This window comes from Schistocerca cancellata, chromosome 6 (genome assembly GCF_023864275.1).
Source record: "Schistocerca cancellata isolate TAMUIC-IGC-003103 chromosome 6, iqSchCanc2.1, whole genome shotgun sequence".
Lineage (NCBI taxonomy): Eukaryota > Metazoa > Arthropoda > Insecta > Orthoptera > Acrididae > Schistocerca > Schistocerca cancellata.
The window spans coordinates 77,128,080-77,148,921 of record NC_064631.1 but is presented as its reverse complement, the minus strand read 5'-3'; the positions used below and the strand labels follow the sequence as shown (position 1 = coordinate 77,148,921).

Genomic DNA, 20,842 nt, shown 5'->3' with positions numbered 1-20,842 from the left:
CAGAATTTGTTCAGAAATTGCTTTTCGAAGTCAGCGTAATTATTACATCAGTCAATTACTTCTGTTCCCCAGACAGAACCCTCTCCTTGAATGTAACCTACTATAAAGCGCATACGTTGCTTGTCATCCCAGCTCTCAGGAAAAACGCCATTAAATGACTTCAGAAAAACCATTGGGTGGATGTTGCGTTTCTCTGGCAGAAAAGGCTGGAACACGCGGTGCTTGAAAACGCTTTCTTCTTTCATTAGCTCGACAAGAGTTACTTGATCATTCTGGTTGCGTACTAACGGATTCTTACTGCTGTGTCCATGTACAAGTGGAGAGAATTCTACACGAGACACGGGATTATTATTGTATTCATGTTCTGAAGAAAGCAAGTGTGAATGCTCACTTCTATTGTCATTAGGAAAATCATTGACTTGTCGTTTCAACTGCTCGATTTCCTCAGTGAGGTGTCGTTTCCACTCGGGAAGATCTCGGTGAAAAACTCTACGAATCTCTCCTAATTCAGTGAGAATCGTATCTCCTGATGTACCTGGAGCAGCTAAAACTTCAACTGTGGCTGACTTAACGGCTTCTTTTAAGTCGTGTTGAACCTTGTTTTCTATGTACTGTTCCTTAGTCTCGACCCATTCTACAAATTCTTTTCCTATCGTGGAACGTACGTTGGCGGCAGCATCATTCACCCTCTTTTCAATGTTTATTTCGGATAGCGCCTGTGTCAGGTCATTGACCTGGCCTTGCAGAGTGAGGACATTGTCTGCAAGCTTGTTTACTTTAGCTCCGACCTCAGCGGACTTTTTTGAAACTTCTGTTGTAACTGCCTGGCAACTTTCGACTTGTACTTTGATGTCTTTGTGCACGTTACCTACTGTGCTCTCACATGCATCTACCTTCTGCAGAATACCTTCTATCCTTTCATTAACTTTACTACTTAATTCCGAGATATATTCCATCGTGACTTTCCTTATTCTTGCCTCTAAGTTGGCATCAATATTATCTAACCTATTTTTCATTGTACCAATCATGGTATTCAGGTCAAACCATTTTCGCTCTGTCTCCCGTTCCTTTTCCCTTTCTTTTTGTTCCCTTTCTTGTCTATCTCGTTGTTTTTGTAATTTATAAGCTTCCCTTTCCCGTTTCTCCTGTTCTCTATCACGTTGTTTTTGTAATTTATAAGCTTCCCTTTCCAGTTTCTCCTGTTCTCTTTCTTGAAAAAAAATTCTCATCATTTCAACCATCAAATTTTCTCCCGCTTGCTGTGACGATGATTGCTGTGACGATACGTCACGCACACCATCATCGTCTACCGTTCTCTCCATTCGCGAATCGGGTCTGCCTGTTCCCGTTCGCGAACGTAGTGGGTATGACTTGACAACTGTGTCATCACCGTCATCCAGACTGTTTGTCGGCTTTCCTTTGTCATCTGCCATGTTTATTTTCAAGTTTGTGACGTAACTGCTCAAAGAAATATTTCGCGGTACGCCGATCGTCAACTCTCAGATGCGCGCGCTGATAGTCAAACGTCACACCGCGGTAGTTGACAATTACAGAGCTATACCGGGTAGAAGACAAGATGGCACCTAACTTTGAAAATAAGTGACAAACACCTACTAAACACTTAATCCAGCTATTATGGCATCCATCTTGTGTTCTTAACCGTAGCAACAATGAAGATGCTCATAATACTAACAAATAAACTGCATGAAGAGATGATCAGAAACGAATTCCAACTACATAAATAAGCAACTCTGCAAGGAAATAACAGCGATAGGATAAAATGAAGCAGTAAGGAAAGAAATTCCGGCAATCAGTTTTTTTATACAAGACGCGAGATTTTATGCGTAATGAAAACCGTACTTACATCAGTCGTTTTGCGCACTGCTGTTATTTTCGAATTTTTTTTTTAATACTTCCTCGGTTTCATTCAGTACTTCCTTTACGGCTTCCCGATGTCCACCGGATGATGTCATGAAACAATAACAGAACAGATTAAAATTTTTTATCAGGTCCCTGTTCGGGCGCCAGATCTAGTATGATAAAAAAAATATTATTTTTCTTACGTTAAATATATTTCAATTCTATCAATTTAAATCTGTATTTAATACTAGAATGTCGTGTTTCCAGTCTGGCACAGCTTTGCCACAGGAGACACGAAAGCGGTCGAAGACGTCCGTCTTCTGGTCGGCTCCTGATCGTTGTCAGAAGGAGGCTAGGTTTTGATTACGCAAAGACTTCTATTATTGGGAAAAGAACAACCCGGATTTCTTTACGTAATTAGTATGAATTTTATAATTACCTAAGGGACCTTTCACAATGAACAGTATAAAAAAATGCATTTGCAAATGAAATCATTAGTAAATGGGGCAGCTATGAATTGTATAGAAGACAAGGAGCGGCCTTCTGTCTACGACCAGGATGCCGCAGTATTCTCTGCTGTAGTAAAGGCTGTTTGACATTTATAAAAATAATATGGCATGGAGGATAAAAAAGTATAAAGGAAAAGAACAGAAGTCTGGTAAACACTAAATATATTCAAACAATTCTCACTAGCAAAATTAGAGCTTATTTATAAACAATACAACTTACGTAATTACTTTTCTAACAGTATGGTGCGATCAGATTTCAGCCTGTCCTGTGCTGTCTCTTGGGTCACGTTTTTTTTTTTTTTCACAAATTATAGTCACTACTTTTCTCCTTTCGTTGAAGACAATTCTTGCACTGTTCAACACCTCCGATAACAATAACTTGCTGATGTACAGTTTCGAACATGAATTACCTTAATTTTATTAATTAATAAAGTTGTCTGCACGCTAGCAAGACCGCTCACTTTTTTAACTTAAAGTCGACCTCCTTTACGTTTTCACATAACAAGCAGAAGCACATTAAAATCTGAAGATCTACAAAAGTTTTCTACCGTCATCTTTTATTTAGATCGAAGCGGAACGACAGTTCAGCTCCTGTTAAAATGTTTCTTTGACTGCGCAATCGATGTATTAGCGTCCGCGCTAGATGCGCATCTTTACAGTTATGTAAATTATACAAAACAAATGTCTTTCAAAGGGTACTCAAAGCTTTCATAGGACGGAAATACCAATAATATTACAACTCCTCCTCCAGCTTCCTCTTATTCCTCCTCCTGTTTACTCTTGCTTGTATTTATAGACTCTTTACAGCCCTGTCTGCAGCTCGAAGGCGTTCTTTGTCTAAACCAAGCATCGCTCGTACCATGTTAGAACCTATCTTCATTCCCATATTTCTAAATACCTTTGGCTTTCCAACATTTCTCCGTTTCTTAAAAGCCTTCAGAGGATTTCTAATAACTTAACTTTTACTCAGTATTATACTTCAACAAAACAGAGACTCAAGAAACAGAATTAATTACGAATATTTTCGAGATAACTACAGAGTAAATAAACATGAAACAATCGACAATCACACCAGCGATATATATTGACCCTTCACAGGTTAGCCACAACACATACTTTATCTCACATCACTAAAATGTACCTGATGAACACGGACGTTAATAATAACACCATTTGACAGCAGTTTAACAGCGCCACAGTGGGTCACGCCGATGTAGAACACATTTCAAAAAATATTTAAAAACAGTTGTAATCTTCGGAATTGAATAAATTATATATCTATTAAAAGGTAATAGTCTGCAGATTCAGAAAACGCAAAAAAGTAAAAATTGAACTTTTCATGATTTTGAGCCTTTCCGGAGCCCCTTAAGTCACGCTGATCCGTTCCCTTCGGTTTATAGCTACAACAAGAGCCGCAAGCATATTTTACCGGTAGACTCTGTTGCATCGCGATATCGATGTAGGACTTGAACCCGACATGGCTCAAATGCTAATCATTTCTCCAGAAGATACTAATGTACATGTTCAGAGGATATCAACGTCCCATCTCTGGTCGTTCTACATCTACATCCATACTCCGCAAGCCACCTGACGGTGTGTGGCGGAGGGTACCTTCAGTACCTCTATCGGTTCTCCCTTCTATTCCAGTCTCGTATTGTTCGTGGAAAGAAGGATTGTCGGTATGCCTCTGTGTGGGCTCTAATCTCTCTGATTTTATCCTCATGGTCTCTTCGCGAGATATACGTAGGAGGGAGCAATATACTGCTTGACTCTTCGGTGAAGGTATGTTCTCGAAACTTCAATAAAAGCCCGTACCGAGCTACTGAGCGTCTGCAGAGTCTTCCACTGGAGTTTATCTATCATCTCCGTAACGCTTTCGCGATTACTAAATGATCCTGTAACGAAGCGCGCTGCTCTCCGTTGGATCTTCTCTATGTCTTGTATCAACCCTATCTGGTACGGATCCCACACTGCTGAGCAGTATTCAAGCAGTGGGCGAACAGGCGTACTGTAACCTACTTCCTTTGTTTTCGGATTGCATTTCCTTAGGATTCTTCCAATGAATCTCAGTCTGGCATCTGCTTTACCGACGATCAACATTATATGATCATTCAATTTTAAATCACTCCTAATGCGTACTCCCAGATAATTTATGGTATTAACTGCTTCCAGTTGCTGACCTGCTATTTTGTAGCTAAATGATAAAGGATCTATCTTTCTGTATATTCGCAGCACATTACACTTGTCTACATTGAGATTCAATTGCCATTCCCTGCACCATTCGTCAATTCGCTGCAGATCCTCCTGCATTTCAGTACAATTTTCCATTGTTACAACCTCTCGGTACACCACAGCATCATCTGCAAAAAGCCTCAGTGAACTTCCGATGTCATCCACCAGGTCATTTATGTATATTGTGAATAGCAACGGTCCTATGACACTCCCCTGCGGCACACCTGAAATCACTCTTACTTCGGAAGACTTCTCTCCATTGAGAATGACATGCTGCGTCCTGTTATCTAGGAACTCCTCAATCCAATCACACAATTGGTCTGATAGTCCATATGCTCTTACTTTGTTCATTAAACGACTGTGGGGAACTGTATCGAACGCCTTGCGAAAGTCAAGAAACACGGCATCTACCTGTGAACCCGTATCTATGGCGCTCTGAGTCTCGCGGACGAATAGCGCGAGCTGAGTTTCACATGACCGTCTTTTTCGAAACCCATGCTGATTCCTACAGAGTAGATTTCTAGTCTCCAGAAAAGTCATTATACTCGAACACAGTACGTGTTCCAAAATTCTACAACTGATCGACGTTAGAGATATAGGTCTATAGTTCTGCACATCTGTTCGACGTCCCTTCTTGAAAACGGGGATGACCTGAGCCCTTTTCCAATCCATTGGAACGCTACGCTCTTCTAGAGACCTATGGTACACCGCTGCAAGAAGGGGGGCAAGTTCCTTCGCGTACTCTGTGTAAAATTGAACTGGTATCCCATCAGGTCCAGAGGCCTTTCCTCTTTTGAGCGATTTTAATTGTTCCTCTATCCCTCTGTCGTCTATTTCGATATCTTCCATTTTGTCATCTGTGCGACAATCTAGAGAAGGAACTACAGTGCAATCTTCCTCTGTGAAACAACTTTGGAAAAAGACATTTAGTATTTCGGCCTTTAGTCTGTCATTCTCTGTTTCAGTACCATTTTGGTCACAGAGTGTCTGGACATTTTGTTTTGATCTACCTACCGCTTTGACATAAGACCAAAATTTCTTAGGATTTTCTGCCAAGTCAGTACATAGAACTTTACTTTCGGATTTATTGAACGCCTCTCGCATAGCCCTCCTCACACTACATTTCGCTTCGCGTAATTTTTGTTTGTCTGCAAAGCTTTGGCTATGTTTATGTTAGCTGTGAAGTTCCCTTTGCTTCCGCAGCAGTTTTCTAACTCGGTTGTTGTACCACGGTGGCTCTTTTCCATCTCTTACGATCTTGCTTGGCACATACTCATCTAACGCATAATGTATTACGGTTTTGAACTTTGTCCACTGATCCTCAACACTATCTGTACTTGAGACAAAACTTTTGTGTTGAGCTGTCAGGTACTCTGAAATCTGCTTTTTGTCACTTTTTCTAAACAGAAAAATCTTCCTACCCTTTTTAATATTCCTATTTACGGCTGAAATCAAGGTGTTCTGTTTTTTTTCTGAACATGAGTGTACATACATTCACTTCTATAGCATGTATGGATTTGTAAAAAGAGTCACACTACATCGAACACAATAAAGCCATAAAAAGACTCAGGAGAAGATGCCTTATGTAAAAGAAAGTAATGAGCAAAAAGGGGAAAAAGTTATGTATTGATAATATAAACAGACATATCTATCACAGATTGACAACTGAATGGATTACAATACTTGTTGTAAATAAATAAATGTCGTATGACTAGGACCTCCCGTCGGGTATATAGTTCGCCGGAGCAGGTCTTTTCGATTTGAAGCCACTTCGGTGACTTGCGCGTCGATGAGGATGAAAATGATGATGATTAGGACTACAAAACAGCCAGTCCCTGAGCCGAAAAAATCTTCGACCCAGCCGGCAATCGAACCCAGGACCTTAGGATTGACATTCTATTGCGCTGACCACTATTTTTTTTTTTTTTGGTTGATCTCGTTTTGTTCGTAACTGATCGTTGTATTTGTTCGGGGCGGATGTCCTATGACACTTGTTCCAGCGTTGATCCTCTAACACAGTTTCTTTATTACAGAGGTCAGCTAACTCTCTGACCGAACACGCTGAGCTACCGTCCGGCTGTCCACTCAGCTACCGGAGGCGGAAATTGTGAAACTAATATCTTTCGAATATCATTCTCAGTTTTAGTATTACAAGCTTGATACGAAGGGTACGTCAGGTATGAATGACATTGTGATTACTCGAGAGGCTAGAGGTTTCACGACAATCTCTTTATTAAAAACAATCAGTCAGCATTCAGTAACGAAATAATACAGTATTATATACACTATGTACAGTTTTGGGAATGTCTGGGTGGCAGCCTTTTACAGAGGAAGTGGTGTCTTGTGGCAGGACGCTACGCTGGGCCTCTTGCTGAGCCTCAGCTGTGTCCCGCCCTTGGGTGTCATCAGGAAAGACCTCGGTTCCAGGAACAAGTGGCGAACGCTCTTCTCGCTGGGTTCAACGCCGTATCTCGACAGTATGTTTATAAGGCCCACCTTCGTTTGCACCAGACCAAACCGCATGCCTGAAACAAGAAACATTTGCTAGAGTACAAAAATACCCTCTCAAATTTTGTAACAAGAGGCAGGTGTTGTGTCGCGAAATGAGAAGTCTGTAATATCTGAACTTGCTGAATCATGAAAAAAATGTGATCACAAACAGTCCAAGTCGGTTTTTATTTAAATGTGGTCAACTTTGTTCTGGCCCATGAAAATCTTTTTAAATGCTCCAAAAACCCGTGTACGTTCGAGAGCTATACTTTTACGTACAGTTTAAATAAAAAGAGACTATAACTGTTTGAAAATCAGCTGTTAACATACAGTGACCAACATCGAGCGTTACCAAATGTTCCGATATGCGAAAGTCACGTTCGTGTTATTTTTCTACACACGCTCATATACTCATCGTAACAACCCCCTGGTGTATAATACAACCCAACACGTGAAGCACTCGCGAGAGAGGAAAATCGAAATACTTTTATGCATCTATAACATGCCATTCCGGCCTTTACCTTAATGTGACTGACAGACTGGTGAAAGAAGCGATCACCATGTACAGTCAGGAGCACAACAACATCGAGAACTCAGGTTTAATAATTCAGTTCAAGAATGCGTTAAGAAACGCAAGGAACCGTGAAAGGAAAATACCTAGCATTACTCCACTGACGGAAAAGAAAATCGCAGCATCAAGAACGAGCTGTGCGACATAAACGAAAGTTGGCAGGCGTGTTTTTGCATCTGAAAGATGAAGTCTATTCAGATTTCGTGCCAATCGCATACGAGTTGCGGTAGTACCGCCAGTATGAGGATGCAAATCAGGTTTGCTTTAATACACGCTGGAACGTGAGAGTTAGTAAGCTTTGAGATTGGATGTGGTGTACATATGGTAGTCAAGAATTCCTTAAAGACGAGAAAGACGCTATTTTCAGCACCACACTGAGGTTGAACGACGTCATGTAATGGGGCTACGAGAAGCTACATGTTGGTCCTGCGATATGAGACTTGACGGGAATGTAGCTACTATACATGGCTGTTGACAGCGGTGATCACGAGAATGTACGGGTTCCGCACGATGTAATATTATTGGTATTTCCGTCCTATGAAAGCTTTGAGTACCCTTTGAAAGACATTTGTTTTGTATAATTTACATAACTGTAAAGATGCGCATCTAGCGCGGACGCTAATACATCGATTGCGCAGTCAAAGAGACATTTTAACAGAAGCTGAACTGACGTTCCGCTTCGATCTAAATAAAAGATGACGGTAACAAACTTTGTAGATCTTCAGATTTTAATATACTTCTACTTGTTATGTGAAAACGTAAAGGAGGTCGACTTTAAGTTAAAAAAGTGAGCCGTCTTGCTAGCGTGCAGACAACATTATTAATTAATAAATTTAAGGTAATTCATGTTCGAAGCTGTAAATCAGCAAGTTATTGTAATCGGACGTGTTGAACAGTGCAAGAATTGTCTTCAACGAAAGGAGAAAAGTAGTGACTGTAATTTGTGAAAAAAAAAAAACGTGAACCAAGGAGACAGCACAGGACAGGCTGAAATCTGATCGCACCATACTGTTAGAAAAGTACTTATGTAAATTATATTGTTTATAAATAAGCCCTAATTTGAATAGTGAGAATTGTTTGAATATACACTCCTGGAAATTGAAATAAGAACACCGTGAATTCATTGTCCCAGGAAGGGGAAACTTTATTGACACATTCCTGGGGTCAGATACATCACATGATCACACTGACAGAACCACAGGCACATAGACACAGGCAACAGAGCATGCACAATGTCGGCACTAGTGCAGTGTATATCCACCTTTCGCAGCAATGCAGGCTGCTATTCTCCCATGGAGACGATCGTAGAGATGCTGGATGTAGTGCTGTGGAACGGCTTGCCATGCCATTTCCACCTGGCGCCTCAGTTGTACCAGCGTTCGTGCTGGACGTGCAGATCGCGTGAGACGACGCTTCATCCAGTCCCAAACATGCTCAATTGGGGACAGATCCGGAGATCTTGCTGGCCAGGGTAGTTCTTACACCTTCTAGAGCACGTTGGCTGGCACGGGATACATGCGGACGTGCATTGTCCTGTTGGAACAGCAAGTTCCCTTGCCGGTCTAGGAATGGTAGAACGATGGGTTCGATGACAGTTTGGATGTACCGTGCACTATTCAGTGTCTCCTCGACGATCGCCAGTGGTGTACGGCCAGTGTAGGAGATCGCTCCCCACACCATGATGCCGAGTGTTGGCCCTGTGTGCCTCGGTCGTATGCAGTCCTGATTGTGGCGCTCACCTGCACGGCGCCAAACACGCATACGACCATCATTGGCACCAAGGCAGAAGCGACTCTCATCGCTGAAGACGACACGTCTCCATTCGTCCCTCCATTCACGCCCGTCGCGACACCACTGGAGGCGGGCTGCACGATGTTGGGGCGTGAGCGGAAGACGGCCTAACGGTGTGCGGGACCGTAGCCCAGCTTCATGGAGACGGTTGCGAATGGTCCTCGCCGATACCCCAGGAGCAACAGTGTCCCTAATTTGCTGGGAAGTGGCGGTGCGGTCCCCTACGGCACTGCGTAGGATCCTACGGTCTTGGCGTGCATCCGTGCGTCGCTGCGGTCCGGTCCCAGGTCGACGGGCACGTGCACCTTCCGCCGACCACTGGCGACAACGTCGATGTACTGTGGAGACCTCACGCCCCACGTGTTGAGCAATTCGGCGGTACGTCCACCCGGCCTCCCGCATGCCCACTATACGCCCTCGCTCAAAGTCCGTAGACTGCACATACGGTTCACGTCCACGCTGTCGCGGCATGCTACGAGTGTTAAAGACTGCGATGGAGCTCCGTATGCCACGGCAAACTGGCTGACACTGACGGCGGCGGTGCACAAATGCTGCGCAGCTAGCGCCATTCGACGGCCAACACCGCGGTTCCTGGTGTGTCCGCTGTGCCGTGCGTGTGATCATCGCTTGTACAGCCCTCTCGCAGTGTCCGGAGCAAGTATGGTGGGTCTGACACACCGGTGTCAATGTGTTCTTTTTTCCATTTCCAGGAGTGTATTTAGTGTTTACCAGACTTCTTATTCTGTTCTTTTCCTTTATACTTTTTTATCCTCCATGCCATATTATTTTTATAAATGTCAAACAGCCTTTACTACAGCAGAGAATACTGCGGCATCCTGGTCGTAGACAGAAAGCCGCTCCTTGTCTTCTATACAATTCATAGCTGCCACATTTATTAATGATTTCGTTTGCAAATTCAATTTTTTTTTACTATTCATTGTTAAAGGTCCCTTAGGTAATTATAAAATTCATACTGATTACGTAAAGAAATCCGGGTTGTTCTTTTCCAAATAATAGAAGTATTTGCGTAATCAGAAACTAGCCTCCTTCTGACAACGATCAGGAGCCGACCAGAAGACGGACGTCTTCGACCGCTTTCGTGTCTCCTGTGGCAAAGCTGTGCCAGACTGGAAACACGACATTCTAGTATGAAATACAGATTTAAATTGATAGAATTGAAATATATTTGAGTTATTTAGTTTTGTCTTTTTTTATCATACTAGAACGGCCACAGGTCATTACCGAGAGGGAAGACCGTCGTGCTCGACGTACGGTTCTGGCCCATAGTATTGCATCTGCAGCAGCAATTTGAGCAGCAGTTGGCACGACAGTGAAACAACGATCTGTTACAAACTGGATACTTTAAGCACAGCTCCGAGACATTCCACTGACCCCAAACCACCGCCGTTTGCGGTTTCAGTGTTGCCAAGCGAGAGCTCATTGGAGGGCAGGGTGGATCTCTGTTGTGTTTTGTGATGCAAGCTTGTTCCGTCTGGAAGCGCATGGTGGCCGTGTATTGGTTAGAAGGAAGCCAGTTCTTTGTCTGAAACCAACCTGTCTGCGTGCTAGCCACACTGGTCCTACTCCCAGAGTAATGATCTGGAGTGCGATTTTGCATGACAAAAGAAGCACCCTCGTGTTTATCCCACGCACCCTGACTCTTATTTGTACATCCATCTGGTGACTCCACCTGTTGGGCCGCCGTTCATGAACAGCATTCCGGGGGTGTTTTCCAATAGGATAACACTCGCCCACGTACCGCTGTTATAACTCAACATGCCCTACAGAGTGTCGACTTGTTGCCTTGGCGTGCTCGATGACCTGATCTGTCTCCAGTCGACCACGTATGGGACATCATCGGAATAAGTCCAGCGTCATCCACGAACAGCGTTAACTATCCCTGGATTGATCGACCAAGTGCAACAGGCAGAGAACTCCGTCCCACAAACTGACATCCGGCTCCTGTAGGACACAATAGATGCACGTTTGCCACGCTTACACGAAACATTCTGTTGGCTACATCGGTTATTAATTTACCAGCATCTCAAATTTGGAATGGCTTATCTCGTGCTTACATTGACCTGTGATCTTGGAATATTTGTCATTTGCGAATGTCACCCAGACAATCGCATTCCGAAATTTCATTACTTTACATTAATTATTTTGTGCTGCGAGTTTTTTTTTTCTCGTCAATGTACAGGATATCGTTGTAGTTAAGTATATCCATGTACATCAGCATTCCACTGCTATACTAAACGACGTGTACGATCAGGATTTTACCTAACTGTGACTCGCCTCTAGCTTAATTATGGATACAATAAAAAACCACACCGAACTGGGAGAGCGGGCTCGCCACATTGAGGGCGCCAAGAAACAAGAATGTGTCGAAGTAAGGAAGGCAAGTATTAAATAATAATAAAAAATATACATAAAGAAACAAGATTAACACTTGTAATGTGAATGTGTGTGTGTGTGTGTGTGTGTGTGTGTGTGTGTGTGTGTGTGTGAGAGCGTGTGTGTGTGTGTGAGCGTGTGTGTGTGTGAGCATGTATGTAGCAAAGAGTGTGTTCAAATGGCTCTGAGCACTATGAGACTTAACATCTGAGGTCATCAGTCCCCTAGACTTACAACTACCTAAATCTAACTAACCTGAGGACATCACACACATCCATGCCCGAGGCAGGATTGAAACCTGCGACCGTAGCAGCAGCACGGTTCCGAACTGAAGCGCCAAGAACCACATCAGTCAGTCACGTGATTCCTCAAGAGGGGCAGCAGCTTTGGGGGCAACAGTCTGCGTGAGCGATTGACCGTGTCAACACTGGCCAACTGCTTTGTCGATACTACAAACTATTGAAAGCAAGGGAAACTACAGACATTATTTATCCTAAGGGCAGGAAGCACTACTGCGTAGCTTAATGATGATGGCATCCTCTTGGGTAAGATATTCCGGTGATAAAATAGTCCCCCTTTCAGATTTCGGATCTCGTGATGTCCCATGAGCCACCATCACTTAAGTGAGGAAGTTGGAAACGTGTCGCAGCTCTCTGCATGTCGCTCCCACTGAGACTAGTAAGAAAATCAGAATAACTGTAGTGATCAGAGGAGCGTGGAGCAGCCATTCTTCCGGCATTCCACCCACGACTGGAACGGAAGAAAACACTACTGTGTGTAAGAACCCATCGCCGAGTACTTTACGGTGATTTCCAGAGTATGAATGTTCGTGTAAATGTAATAATGATACGTAAGTAATGAGAAATCAACACATTAAGATGGAATCGCACAAATTAACAATACGATCCTATGGCCAACTAATGGCCTGTTGTAATTGGGAATGTTGAAGACAATGACTGGAGTTACAATGAAAGAAATAAAAGATTATAAATGCTCTGTAACGTATTGAAAATTAAACATAAGTTTCAAAACTAACATTCCCATGTGTCTAGAAGGAACCTTCTACGATCAGTCACTGTGTACTGATGAAAGGCAGTAACAGTTGAATTTTTCACGAGAAAATCATTTTAAAAACTGAGGACTACTTGACGAACAATGTAGACAAGCACGTGTGGAATCTCTGGGGAGGAGAGGGCGGAAAGGAGACAAATGGATCACGGGATGGTCTGGAGCAGCAAACCAAATTACAATCATACTGACGATGAATCAGGGATAGGCGTGACATGAAACCAGCTGGCTGTATGAAAGGTGAACCAGTGAAGTTACCTGTGTGGTTCCAAGAGGTAAGAACATAATGAAGCACCGAACTGACGGAATATGGGCTGATGACACAATAAAACACTTTAGAGATTCGTAATGCAGAAATAAGTCTCGTGTGGACCTCTGTCCGAAAAAGGACGTCACAACGTTTAAAATATAACAATTCACAGGATAAGTACATTTTAGATATTTTTCCCTGCTTGTGACTGAATTCAATCCGTGGGTCCTTTTGATTTCCTATATAAGTCCTACCTTAACTTGAAGTAATAACAACGTTAAGTGAAACGGAAGAAATTGTGGGGGATGTGAAGTCAGTTGATAGATACTTGAAAATACGTGAAGAAACCCATTTATAACCACATGTAGATGTAACTTTTGTGTGAAACGAAACAAGAACACAGTTGAAAAATTGTAATGCTGTAGAAATAGCAAGAGAGAAGTGAATGAGCTTGACTGCCAGAAGAGTGGGACCCTGTGGATCAGCAGCAATGAACTGTCTTGCTCGTTCTGATAGTTCGTTTGAAGCAATAAGGAGTGCAAGTTTCGTTCGACTCGATGGAGGCAGGATGACCAGCTTCACGGGAAACTTTCTTTACAGAGAAACTAAAATATATTCAAGTCTTCAGCATAGAATATAAAAAACGAAGAATGACAAATTGTACGAGGGTCATTAAATACTTAAAGAGACAAATTGGTCTGGGGAAAAAACTGTTAGTAGCGCAAGTTTGGCACTTTTATGGCTTTATTAAGTCTACATCACCGGGATGAGCCCTAATCAGCTGATGTACCAACAATGTTTTGTTTATAACCTCCAAAATACATTTTAAGATTGTGAGTCCGCCTGGAAGGTCAACTTTAGTTAAACAACGTTCTGTTATTCGTTTTTTACTTGCTGAAGGCGAGAAATCAGTAAATATATACTGTAGAATATCTAAAGTTTATGGTAAAGGTTGTATGAATCGTGCAAAATTTTGCAAGTGAGCAAGTTGCACGACTCAGTGACTGACGGACACCTTCTGGCCCACCAGTTGCAATTTTAACTCCCTCACTTGAAAGTCGAATCGATAACATTAATCGTGCCGACCACCGTGTGACTTTGGAAATGATAGCTGACAACGTTCAAGTTAGTACTGGTACAGCTCATAACATTATCTGTAACATGCTGAAGTACCGCCAAACATGTGCAAGATGGGTCCCAAAGCAGTCGATGCGCCTACACAGGGAAATAACATTGAGAGTGTGCAGAGAGCTAAAAGAACATTATGAAAGAGAATCTGAGCACTTCCTCAACAAAATTTTAACTTTTGATGAAACTTGGCTTCAATACTATGAGCCAGGATCAAAAAGACGAATCATGGAGTGGAAGCACACTAACTCACCTGTCAATACTTCTAGTATTTGCTTTTAAACAAGGTGAAGCCAGCCATGAGAGAGAGACGTCATGGATCTCAGAGGAGAGGTGTGATTCTCCATCAAGGCAACGTACGTCCTCATGTTGCTCAACTAACACGTGAAAACATCGACAAAATGGGCAGGGAAGTACTGCCACATCAACCTTACTGTCCTGATTTAGCACCAAGTGATTTGCATTTTTTTAATGCACCGAAGGAGGGAACACCTGGGAAGCGATCGCACTCGGTAGCTGAGTGGTCAGCGCGACAGAGTATCAATCCTAAGGGCCCGGGTTCGATTCCCAGCTGGGTCGGAGATTTTCTCCGCTCAGGGACTGGGTGTTGTGTTGTCCTCATAATCACCATTTCATCCCCATCGACGCGCAAGTCGCCAAAGTGGCGTCAAATGGAAAGACTTGTACCAGGCGAACGATCTACCCGACGGGAGGCCCTAGTCACACGACATTGACATTTACCTGGGAAGAGGTTCCAGGACAATGAGAACGTGAAAACATTTGTGAGAAATTGGTTCAAACATCAAGATAAAGAGTTCTTTGCAGCCGGAATAGAAATATTGTAGCCCGTTGGAACAAGTGCATATACGTTCATGGTGATTATATTGAAAAATTGAAGAAGTATTGTTTTGCAAAAATAAACGCTTTTTTCTCCAGACCAATTTGTCTCTTTAATTATTGAATGGCGCTGATAGCTTTAAGGGAGAAAAATTACAGTTTTAGAGAAGGAATAACAAGAATTTTAATTACAGGGTGTTTCAAAAATGACCGGTATATTTGAAACGGTAATAAAAACTAAACGAGCAGCGATAGAAATACACCGTTTGTTGCAATATGCTTGGGACAACAGTACATTTTCAGGCAGACAAACTTTCGAAATTACAGTAGTTACAATTGTCAACAACAGATGGCGCTGCGGTCTGGGAAACTCTATATTCGATATTTTCCACATATCCACCATGCGTAGCAATAATATGGCGTAGTCTCTGAATGAAATTACCCTAAACCTTTGACAACGTGTCTGGCGGAATGGCTTCACATGCAGATGAGATGTACTGCTTCAGCTGTTCAATTGTTTCTGGATTCTGGCGGTACACCTGGTCTTTCAAGTGTCCCCACAGAAAGAAGTCACAGGGGTTCATGTCTGGCGAATAGGGAGGCCAATCCACGCCGCCTTCTGTATGTTTCGGATAGCCCAAAGCAATCACACGATCATCGAAATATTCATTCAGGAAATTAAAAACGTCGGCCGTGCGATGTGGCTGGGCACCATCTTGCATAAACCACGAGATGTTCGCAGTGTCGTCTAAGGCAGTTTGTACCGCCACAAATTCACGATGAATGTCCAGATAGCGTGATGCAGTAATCGTTTCGGATCTGAAAAATGGGCCAATGATTCCTTTGGAAGAAATGGCGGCCCAGACCAGTACTTTTTGAGGATGCAGGGACGATGGGACTGCAACATGGAGCTTTTCGGTTCCCCATATGCGCCAGTTCTGTTTATTGACGAAGCCGTCCAGGTAAAAATAAGCTTCGTCAGTAAACCAAATGCTGCCCACATGCATATCGCCGTCATCAATCCTGTGCACTACATCGTTAGCGAATGTCTCTCGTGCAGCAATGGTAGTGGCGCTGAGGGGTTGCCGCATTTGAATTTTGTATGGATAGAGGTGTAAACTCTGGCGCATGAGACGATACGTGGACGTTGGCGTCATTTGGACCGCAGCTGCAACACGGCGAACGGAAACCCGAGGCCGCTGTTGGATCACCTGCTGCACTAGCTGCACGTTGCCCTCTGTGGTTGCCGTACGCGGTCGCCCTACCTTTCCAGCATGTTCATCCGTCACGTTCCCAGTCCGTTGAAATTTTTCAAACAGATCCTTTATTGTATCGCTTTTCGGTCCTTTGGTTACATTAAACCTCCGTTGAAAACTTCGTCTTGTTGCAACAACACTGTGTTTTAGGCGGTGGAATTCCAACACCAGAAAAATCCTCTGTTCTAAGGAATAAACCATGGTGTCCACAGCACACTTGCACGTTGTGAACAGCACACGCTTACAGCAGAAAGACGACGTACAGAATGGCACACCCACAGACTGCGTTGTCTTCTATATCTTTCACATCACTTGCAGCGCCATCTGTTGTTGAAAATTGTAACTACTGTAATTTCGAAAGTTTGTCCGCCTGAAAATGTTCTGTTGTCCCAAGCATATTGCAACAAACGGTGTATTTCTATCGCTGCTCGTTTAATTTTTATTGCCGTTTCAAATATACCGGTCATTTTTGAAACACCCTGTATGAGAAAGTATACGTTTTAGGATCGAAGAACGAGAATTTGCGTTGTAAAGAACGAAGACTTTGTAGTTGTCAAGATGGCAGGAATTTAGTGTTTAATGCTATAAACTTTAATCTTAAGAGTAAGATGTAACTGGCACAATAGGAAGATAATAAGCTGACGGGTATTAGCACATTATAAAAAAAGACATTCTGTCTACAGGCCACAAGTGGCCCATCGAGACCACCCGACCGCCGGGTCATCCTCAGAGGGGGATGCGGATAGGGGGGGCGTGGGGTCAGTACACCACTCTCCCTGTCGTTATGATAGTATTCTTGACTGAAGCCGCTACCATTCGGTCGAGTAGCTCCTCAGTTGGCATCACGAGTCTGAGTGCACCCCGAAAAATGGCAACAGCGCATGGCGGCCTGGATGGTCACCCATCCAAGTGCAGACCACGCCCAACAGCGCTTAACTTCGGTGATCTCACGGGAACCGGTGTATCAACTGTGGCAAGGCCGTTGCCTGATACTTACACATTCAAGAAGAAAAATATTGTCATTTCTGAAATAAAAGAGTCATATTGTGTTCTGAAGTACTGACTGCCAGAAAGGTAAATGTGGATGTAGAGAAAGCTTTTCCGTTTGATTTGTGATCTTAAAATGCGTTTTTCGCACTGTACATATAGTAGCAAGTAATGCTATAATGATAATGTGTAGTTCATTGTTCAGTGTTACGAAATTCTGTGTGTACTGTAGAAAAGATGGCGATATTTAATAAAGCGACTGCGTTCACAGATCACAATCATGGTAAAAGTCCTTGGATGGGTGGGTAAAAATGTTTGACCCTAAAACCTTGGAACGAAAAACCGTTAAATTTCAACAAAAATGGCGCGAATTACAAAAAAAAATTATTGGAATGTCATTGATTTTAAATAGAAAGGCAGAACATAATACAGTACGGAAAACATGTAAAATAAATGTAAGTCTTCAAAATGATTCCAACGATCTTTGTAATGGTGAAAAAAAGTTCTGTATTATTCGTATGAAAGTGAGAATGGCGTAAGGCAGGATCCGTGAGAGACCGTCTCTGTGGGCAATGGTTGACAGACCGACTACATGTTCCGTCCTGCGGTTTTATATAATAAATGGAAGTTAAAAGCACAAAGTTATTTATGTGGGGAAGAACTTGGACCAGTTTATCTTGTAGGAAAATTGAGTAATTCGTAATTTTATAGCTTAACATTTCCGCCCCCATCGCCGGTTTGTACTGTTGTGATATATGTGTAGTAATTCATAACAACAGGCCAGGATGGTCTTGGGAACATAGAATACATTTCAATGAGAGTTCCCACTTGCGCAGTTCAGAAAAGCTGGTGTTGGTGGGAAGGACCCAGGCGGCACAGGCTGTGAAGCAGTCATTGAAATGAAGAATGTCGTGCTGGGCCTTTGGGCAAGACCAGATATCAGTTCTATTTTACTCGATGACTTTCTGTCAGTTACTACGAACTGTGACCGTTCTGGCAGAAAATTAGGAATCCAATAGCGGAACTACATCCACATCGATACTTCGCAAATGATGTGGATATAGTTGTGTGATTGGAATCGTACTTTTCTGACAGAACGGTCACATTTCGTAGAAACTGACAGAAAGTCATCGAGCAAAATATTGTATTGATATATTAGTTATTATCTGCGTTAATTAGGCTAGGTGAGAATGTTAAAAGGGAAACATTTTAACTTCTCAAAGACAAGAGTTGTCCCTTCAGTTCTGATTCCGAGAGAAAATAAATTTGGTTTTAAGAGCTGATAAAGGATTATTTGCGAGAGGATGACGCTGGAGCCACTAATGGCAGGTGCAGATCATCTAAGAGACTCTGCCTTTGGAGGTTGTAAGGGGCCCGTAGGCCCTTACTATAAATTTGCACTCGGCACAGGTCGATAGGGCAAACAATCGATTGTGTCGTGTTGCGTGAGCGAGTGTGGGGAGTTGCGTCAGTCGCCATGTTGCGGGTAGAGGTGTGTGGAGGCCAGTTGTAATGCGAGGCTTTATCGACAAAGGGAGTTGCCATCGCCGCGGTTTAACCCCTTTGTGCTAGAATAATACCGGGAAAGTGTAGAAGTATTGTTACGAAAGTGATTAGTGATATTCTAGTGCCGATATTTTGGTTTCGCGTCTACCGCGCCGGCATCTCTTTGGATTGCAGTGTTGGATTGCAGTGTTGGATTGGAGTGATGGATTAACGTGTGACGATAATGAAAAATGAAGAAGCCTGTGCTGAGATTAGCCGTAATTAGATACGTATGACGAAGGCAGTGGCTGTCTCCTCCTTTTTGTGTTTTTGAGACGAATATAGGTTCGTAATTAGTGAAATTGTGTTGGTGTTCTTCTTGTTACCAGACATTTCATTATTACAGTATTGAGAAGGACGAACTGGAAAGTAACAACTTCCGTAGCAGTCAATTCCGATTGCCAGCCCCATTAGGTACACGGTCACATTAATAATAATTATTGGGCTGCTATTCGATCAGATCAGGTCGGCTAATATAAATCGGAGGTGTTACAAGGTGGAGTGGCGAGCGTAAGCTCGGACGGAAGGGTCGATTAGACGCCAGAGGAAAAAGAAGTGACCGAGTGGCAGTCTGATAACCCAGAGGTGCGGGTCGTGGGTTGGTCCCAGGACATTTTTCGGTCGTTTACCGCCTTTTTACACTCTGATAATCATTTGGTAAACGTTGCACAGTAGATGGGAGTCCACCTCATACTACAAGTCCCCTTATAACTGGCTGCTTAAGTCGGTTCTAGGGTAGAACGAAGGCGAAAGCATAGTACATGCAATAGGACCGTGCGTCTTGGAGCACTGCGATTTTGAAACCAACCTTCGCGTCGAGGAAAGGTTTACCCTTTCTGTAATCTGGAATTTAAAGAAAATCTTAAACACTGCTCATGGCGGGAGTGTGTACTCTTAATGTTTGTTCTAGCCTGAACATGTTATTTGCTTGTGAGGAGATTATGACGGGTTCTAGGCGCTGCAGTCTGGAACAGCGCGACCGCTACGGTCGCAGGTTCGAATCGTGCCTCGGACATGGATGTGTGTGATGTCCTTAGGTTAGTTAGGTTTAATTAGTTCTAAGTTCTAGGCGACTGATGACCTCAGAAGTTAAGTCGCATAGTGCTCAGAGCCATTTGAACCATTTTTGAACCATTTGAACCAATTTTATTATGACGTAAACTGACATTTGTAAAGTTTGGGCGGTGTTGCTTTGAGGGTGAAGGGCACCTGGTACAGCTTCAGGACTCACCTATGCAGATGCGAGGCCCCTCTCCGAACGGCAGGTAGACGTAGGGGTGTCTCTGGGCCTTCTGCTCCTCAGAGAACCTCTCGGGGTCGAAGCGCTCGGGGTCCGGGAAGATGTTGGGGTCGTGGTGCAGGCCGTACACCGTAACTATGATGGGAGTGCCCTTGTCGAGGACTACGTCGGTGTCGGGAATCCGGTACCCGGCGTTGCTCTCCCTGTTGAGTATCATCACCGGCGGGTACTTCCGCAGCGTCTCTGCAACAAGCATCGTACTCGGTAAGCCTTCTCACTGTCATCTGACAGTCACCACAGCATTCCCAAGCTCAACAGTAGTTGCTGATTACCTTTTAGATATGAATAACTCAACTACTGGCCATTAAAATTGTTACACCACGAAGACGACGTGCTACAGACGCGAAATTTAACCGACAGGAAGAAGATGCTGTGATATGCAAATGATTAGCTTTTCAGAGCATTCACGCAAGGGTGGCGACACCTACAACGTGCTGACATCAGGAAACTTTCCAACCGATTTCTCATACACAAACAGCAGTTGACCGGCGTTGCCTGGTGAAACGTTGTTGTGATTTATTTATTTATTTTTTATTTACATGTCAAGTTCCGTAGGACCAAATTGAGGAGCAGATCTCCAAGGTCATGGAACGTGTCATTACATATTACAACATAAAAGTAATA

General features: G+C 43.2%; 1 protein-coding gene and 1 pseudogene across 1 annotated transcript; both read right to left on the bottom strand.

The window, feature by feature from the left end:
* Positions 1-6,923: 6,923 nt before the first annotated feature.
* Positions 6,924-20,414, bottom strand: LOC126088147 (probable cytochrome P450 6a14). Its single transcript, XM_049906264.1, has 2 exons — positions 20,150-20,414; positions 6,924-7,126 (listed from the first exon to the last, which is right to left on the bottom strand). The coding sequence occupies exons 1-2, from the start codon at positions 20,412-20,414 to the stop codon at positions 6,924-6,926; spliced, it is 468 nt and encodes a 155-aa protein (XP_049762221.1).
* LOC126089586 (5S ribosomal RNA) lies at positions 17,256-17,373 on the bottom strand (annotated as a pseudogene).
* Positions 20,415-20,842: the final 428 nt, after the last annotated feature.